The sequence below is a fragment of the Coregonus lavaretus genome, assembly GCF_964263955.1.
Source record: "Coregonus lavaretus genome assembly, contig: HAP1_SCAFFOLD_2630, whole genome shotgun sequence".
NCBI classification, from domain to species: Eukaryota; Metazoa; Chordata; class Actinopteri; order Salmoniformes; family Salmonidae; genus Coregonus; species Coregonus lavaretus.
The window spans coordinates 13,220-20,000 of NW_028156853.1; the positions used below are offsets into that span (position 1 = coordinate 13,220).

A 6,781-nucleotide genomic window follows, 5' to 3' on the forward strand; every position below is an offset into this window, starting at 1 on the left:
TGGTTTAGAGCTGTAGTCTGTCTCTGACTGACTGGGAGTAGGTCTGGTTTAGAGCTGTAGTCTGTCTCTCTGACTAGGAGTAGGTCTGGTTTAGAGCTGTAGTCTGTCTCTCTGACTAGGAGTAGGTCTGGTTTAGAGCTGTAGTCTGTCTCTCTGACTAGGAGTAGGTCTGGTTTAGAGCTGTAGTCTGTCTCTCTGACTAGGAGTAGGTCTGGTTTAGAGCTGTAGTCTGTCTCTCTGACTAGGAGTAGGTCTGGTTTAGAGCTGTAGTCTGTCTCTCTGACTGACTGGGAGTAGGTCTGGTTTAGAGCTGTAGTCTGTCTCTCTGACTGACTAGGAGTAGGTCTGGTTTAGAGCTGTAGTCTGTCTCTCTGACTGACTAGGAGTAGGTCTGGTTTAGAGCTGTAGTCTGTCTCTCTGACTAGGAGTAGGTCTGGTTTAGAGCTGTAGTCTGTCTCTCTGACTAGGAGTAGGTCTGGTTTAGAGCTGTAGTCTGTCTCTCTGACTGACTAGGAGTAGGTCTGGTTTAGAGCTGTAGTCTGTCTCTCTGACTAGGAGTAGGTCTGGTTTAGAGCTGTAGTCTGTCTCTCTGACTGACTAGGAGTAGGTCTGGTTTAGAGCTGTAGTCTGTCTCTCTGACTGGGAGTAGGTCTGGTTTAGAGCTGTAGTCTGTCTCTCTGACTGACTGGGAGTAGGTCTGGTTTAGAGCTGTAGTCTGTCTCTCTGACTGACTGGGAGTAGGTCTGGTTTAGAGCTGTAGTCTGTCTCTCTGACTGACTAGGAGTAGGTCTGGTTTAGAGCTGTAGTCTGTCTCTCTGACTGACTAGGAGTAGGTCTGGTTTAGAGCTGTAGTCTGTCTCTCTGACTAGGAGTAGGTCTGGTTTAGAGCTGTAGTCTGTCTCTCTGACTGACTGGGAGTAGGTCTGGTTTAGAGCTGGGTTAAACCTTGGACTGTACAGACGCCTAGGCTACCTTGTGTTTGTAGCAGCTTCCTGATGGCTTTGTCCAAATGACTGTATATTCGAATGGACAAAGCCATCGATCACCTGACACCATTCATTGATCACGTGACACCATTCATTCCTATGTGAAGACTCAACAGTGTATTGAAGCCAAGTGAAGTCGGTTTAAGATGGCGTCTCATGGAGACATAACATGAGCAGTTATGAGCTACTCCAGGAAGTGACGTTGGTGGCCAGCTCAGTGCTGCCCCCTCTCATTAAGTAACTCAAGTTGAAGGCCGACCGGGGTACTGCAGGCTGCCGTTAACCACTAAATTAGCCTTTAACAACTTCTGTGTGCGATTTTAAAATAAAATAATTGGTTCAAGGACATACAGAGGGGGGGGGGCAAAGCGTGAGAGAGGGGGGGGCAAAGCGTGAGAGAGGGGGGACAAAGAGTGAGAGAGGGGGGGGGCAAAGAGTGAGAGGGGGGGGGGCAAAGAGTGAGAGAGGGGGGACAAAGAGTGAGAGGGGGGGGGCAAAGAGTGAGAGAGGGGGGACAAAGAGTGAGAGAGGGGGGACAAAGAGTGAGAGGGGGGGGGCAAAGAGTGAGAGGGGGGGGCAAAGAGTGAGAGAGGGGGGGCAAAGAGTGAGAGGGGGGGGGGCAAAGAGTGAGAGTGGGGGGGCAAAGAGTGAGAGAGGGGGGGCAAAGAGTGAGAGGGGGGGGGGCAAAGAGTGAGAGAGGGGGGGCAAAGAGTGAGAGAGGGGGGGGGCAAAGAGTGAGAGGGGGGGGCAAAGAGTGAGAGAGGGGGGGGCAAAGAGTGAGAGAGGGGGGGGGGCAAAGAGTGAGAGAGGGGGGGGGGCAAAGAGTGAGAGAGGGGGGGCAAAGAGTGAGAGAGGGGGGGCAAAGAGTGAGAGAGGGGGGGGGCAAAGAGTGAGAGAGGGGGGACAAAGAGTGAGAGGGGGGGGACAAAGAGTGAGAGGGGGGGGGGGCAAAGAGTGAGAGAGGGGGGACAAAGAGTGAGAGGGGGGGGACAAAGAGTGAGAGGGGGGGGGCAAAGAGTGAGAGGGGGGACAAAGAGTGAGAGAGGGGGGGGCAAAGAGTGAGAGAGGGGGGGGGGGCAAAGAGTGAGAGAGGGGGGGCAAAGAGTGAGAGAGGGGGGGCAAAGAGTGAGAGGGGGGGGGGAAAGAGTGAGAGAGGGGGGGGGAAGAGTGAGAGAGGGGGGGGGCAAAGAGTGAGAGAGGGGGGGGGCAAAGAGTGAGAGAGGGGGGGCAAAGAGTGAGAGGGGGGGGGCAAAGAGTGAGAGAGGGGGGGCAAAGAGTGAGAGAGGGGGGGCAAAGAGTGAGAGAGGGGGGGCAAAGACTGAGAGAGGGGGGGGCAAAGACTGAGAGAGGGGGGGCAAAGACTGAGAGAGGGGGGGCAAAGACTGAGAGAGGGGGGGGGTAAAAGGGGGGAGAGGGAGCCAGACAGACAGACAGAAAGACGCAGACAGAGTAGAGATGTACGATGTCATCAGTCCCCGACTGTGCTGTGTCATCTACTCCCGCCCACGCCTCAGTTCCCACGGAAACAACACACTCACTGTTTCCAGCCAACAGCCTCACACAAGCTGCTCCCGTCTCAGTGTGCCCCGTCGCCCTGATCCAATAAAAACTAAAGTGACGCCTTCTCCTCTACTGGCTTTGCCATAGGGCCTAAAAAACACACACCAGTCTCTCTGTCTATTTTAGCAGTAATGAATGTCTTCTAACTGATCTCTCTCTGGTCTAGTACTGCAGTGTGTCAGTCAGTTCTGCTGAGGCATGTCTAACGTGTGTGTGTGTGTGTGTGTGTGTGTGTGTGTGTGTGTGTGTGTGTGTGTGTGTGTGTGTGTGTATGCGTGTAGCCACGTCCCCGGTTCCAGGCTCAGAGTTGGAGCAGGCCCGCCCCCAGACCAGCGGAGAGGAGGAGCTCCAGCTCCAGCTGGCCCTGGCCATGAGCAGAGAGGCCGCTGAACAGGTACGCACGCCACGGCCACGCCCGTCATCTGTTCGGTGGTCAACACTTCCTCTGTCTGTCTGTCACCTTGCTCAGGGGGACTCCTCTCTAGGTTAATCTCTCTGTACCTTTCTACCTTTCTCTCTGTGCGTAGGAGGAGAGGATGCGTCGGGGAGATGACCTGAGACTCCAGATGGCGCTAGAGGAGAGTCGTAAAGGAAAAGCCCTCGGTGATACCGGCTCTGGAAAACTAGCCAAGAAGAAGAGAGAGGTACACACACACACACACACACAGACACACCGACAGAGGGGCTTGGCTATCTCAGTGTTTCCAATGGGTACGGCTGTAGGTTGTTGTAGTCTGTTTTTCTCAAAGCTGATGGATGGCTGACTGATTGACCCTCATAAGACTTCTTCTGCGCTGACTGTTTCTCTCATTAGGGCTGTTGTTTTTTTGTCCCCTGTGTGTCAGGGTTTCAAAGCCGATTTAAATAAAAACGGGTGCCGGCCAATTGTCCAGGAGAAGAAAAAATAAAAATAATAATCCCCATTCGAAATAATGTATTTTAGCCGTTTCATTGATTTTTTTTTTTTGAAATACCAGTCGATGTAGCGCGAGAGATTTACATCTCATCAACCAGCCGTTGCTGCTGGAGTTAAAAACGTGTTTTTATAAAAAGCCCAGTAATTGCGCAACAATTTCTAAAAATGTTAATCGTGTATTTAAAAAAAAAAAGAGCTACTGGTAATTGAAGCGCGCTTCCCATTCGCCGTCCAAGTGTATAGGGCAACTCGGCAGGCTTCAGTAACATCGCATCACGTTGCAGTGATCCGGAGACCGTATGCATTTTGAAAACATGTACTTGGTTTGTTTTGAAACCTGGACGTTTTACCTCATATTATGAGGTGTGTCTTACCATGCTTCTAAGTAGCCTATAGACACAAATCCAACCATGGAAACGTTGCAGGCGCATTATTTTATAAAGACTTCCTCATGTGCCGTTTGAAACCAGTATCCTGTTTCTCTCACGTTCTATTGGTTTTCAACTTTCTTTCATTTGTCCGGTAGCCAAAATGCACAATCCTAGTCATATTAGCAAACCCCACGCTAGTTGTTGCATCTTTAGATCTCCCCCTTTCTTTCTAACAGATATTTCCGTCTGTCATGAAACCGCTCGCATATGCAGTGCCTTTTTTTAAACAACGTTACCCCCCCTCCCCCGCTAATTTCATTATGGAATAAACAGTCCGTCTGTTTGGAATTAGGCAGCGTCTTGGCTGAGGAACAGTAAATGTGGACAGTTATTCTGTCATCTTCAAAGTGCTATGGATTGGATGACTTTTGGTGCTCCCCCCCCCCCCCCCCCCCCACAGCAGCCCCAGTCCTCCCTGCTGGATCTGATGGATGTTCCAGAGAGGGGTTCAGCCGACCCCTGGGGGGCAAGAGGAGCTGCTGCACCTGACCCCTGGCAGGCCTACGGTACTCACACACACACATACACACACACCACATACACACACACACACACACCCCTGGCAGGCCTACGGTACTCACACACACACACCCCTGGCAGGCCTACGGTACTCACACACACACACACACACACACACCCCTGGCAGGCCTACGGTACTCACACACACACACACCCCTGGCAGGCCTACGGTACTCACACACACACACACACACACCCCTGGCAGGCCTACGGTACTCACATACACACACACACACACACCCCTGGCAGGCCTACGGTACTCACATACACACACACACACCCCTGGCAGGCCTACGGTACTCACACACACACACACACACCCCTGGCAGGCCTACGGTACTCACACACACACACACACACCCCTGGCAGGCCTACGGTACTCACATACACACACACACCCCTGGCAGGCCTACGGTACTCACATACACACACACACCCCTGGCAGGCCTACGGTACTCACACACACACACACACCCCTGGCAGGCCTACGGTACTCACACACACACACACACACCCCTGGCAGGCCTACGGTACACACACACACACACACACACACCCCTGGCAGGCCTACGGTACTCACACACACACACACACACCCCTGGCAGGCCTACGGTACACACACACACACACACACACCCCTGGCAGGCCTACGGTACTCACACACACACACACACACCCCTGGCAGGCCTACGGTACACACACACACACACCCCTGGCAGGCCTACGGTACTCACACACACACACACACACCCCTGGCAGGCCTACGGTACTCACACACACACACACACACCCCTGGCAGGCCTACGGTACTCACACACACACACACACACCCCTGGCAGGCCTACGGTACTCACATACACACACACACCCCTGGCAGGCCTACGGTACTCACATACACACACACACCCCTGGCAGGCCTACGGTACTCACATACACACACACACCCCTGGCAGGCCTACGGTACTCACATACACACACACACCCCTGGCAGGCCTACGGTACTCACATATACACACACACCCCTGGCAGGCCTACGGTACTCTCATATACACACACACACCCCTGGCAGGCCTACGGTACTCACACACACACACCCCTGGCAGGCCTACGGTACTCTCACACACACACCCCTGGCAGGCCTACGGTACTCACACACACACACACACACACACACACACATATATATACACACACACACACACACACACACACACACACACACACACACACACACATACATACATGCATACACACATACACATACATACACACACTCACTCACTCACACACAGACTAGAAGCAGTGTCCCAATATTCGTACTTGCGTTCTAAATAGTAGGCATTTTGGTGATGTGGAAATATAAATACAAAATGGAGTGCTTTAAATGCCAGGATGTTCATACTCCATTTGGGCTTTTCATCTGGTAGAATTCACTGCACACTAATTAGGAAGAGAATCGTCTTTTGAGATCAACATGTTGGACAACGGCTGATAATCAGATCAGGGGAGGCGCCGTACCAAAAATTAACGAATGGCGGGAATCAACGCAATTGCATTTCGATGATGCATTCTCAGTATGGATGAGTAGAATGTTGATATTAGTTTTTTACTGAACAGTGCGTTCAATAATAATCATAATCAGTTTAGTATGATTAGTACACAGTATGTAGTATGATTAGTACACAGTATGTCGTTTTAGTAAGTAGTAGACAAGACAGATTTGGGACACGGCCAGTGGGTTTGACAGTGTAAAGGGGGGACAGGAACTGTCCAGTGGGTTTGACAGTGTAAAGGGGGGACAGGAACTGTCCAGTGGGTTTGACAGTGTAAAGGGGACAGGAACTGTCCAGTGGGTTTGACAGTGTAAAGGGGACAGGAACTGTCCAGTGGGTTTGACAGCGTAAAGGGGACAGGAACTGTCCAGTGGGTTTGACAGTGTAAAGGGGACAGGAACTGTCCAGTGGGTTTGACAGTGTAAAGGGGACAGGAACTGTCCAGTGGGTTTGACAGTGTAAAGGGGACAGGAACTGTCCAGTGGGTTTGACAGTGTAAGGGGGGACAGGAACTGTCCAGTGGGTTTGACAGCGTAAAGGGGACAGGAACTGTCCAGTGGGTTTGACAGTGTAAAGGGGGGACAGGAACTGTCCAGTGGGTTTGACAGTGTAAAGGGGACAGGAACTGTCCAGTGGGTTTGACAGCGTAAAGGGGACAGGAACTGTCCAGTGGGTTTGACAGTGTAAAGGGGACAGGAACTGTCCAGTGGGTTTGACAGTGTAAAGGGGACAGGAACTGTCCAGTGGGTTTGACAGTGTAAAGGGGACAGGAACTGTCCAGTGGGTTTGACAGTGTAAAGGGGACAGGAACTGTCC

General features: G+C 52.0%; 1 protein-coding gene across 1 annotated transcript in view; it reads left to right on the plus strand.

Moving 5' to 3' along the window:
* Positions 1–2,817: 2,817 nt before the first annotated feature.
* LOC311119633 (epsin-2-like) overlaps positions 2,818–6,781 on the plus strand; it is a gene marked incomplete at its 5' end in the record, with an annotated part of 22,105 nt that continues 18,141 nt past the window's right edge. The window contains 3 exons of the mRNA XM_084194307.1: positions 2,818–2,940; positions 3,074–3,190; positions 4,294–4,399. Of these exons, the coding sequence (XP_084050433.1) occupies positions 2,818–2,940; positions 3,074–3,190; positions 4,294–4,399 (346 nt within the window). The remainder of the gene's footprint in view (positions 2,941–3,073; positions 3,191–4,293; positions 4,400–6,781) is intronic.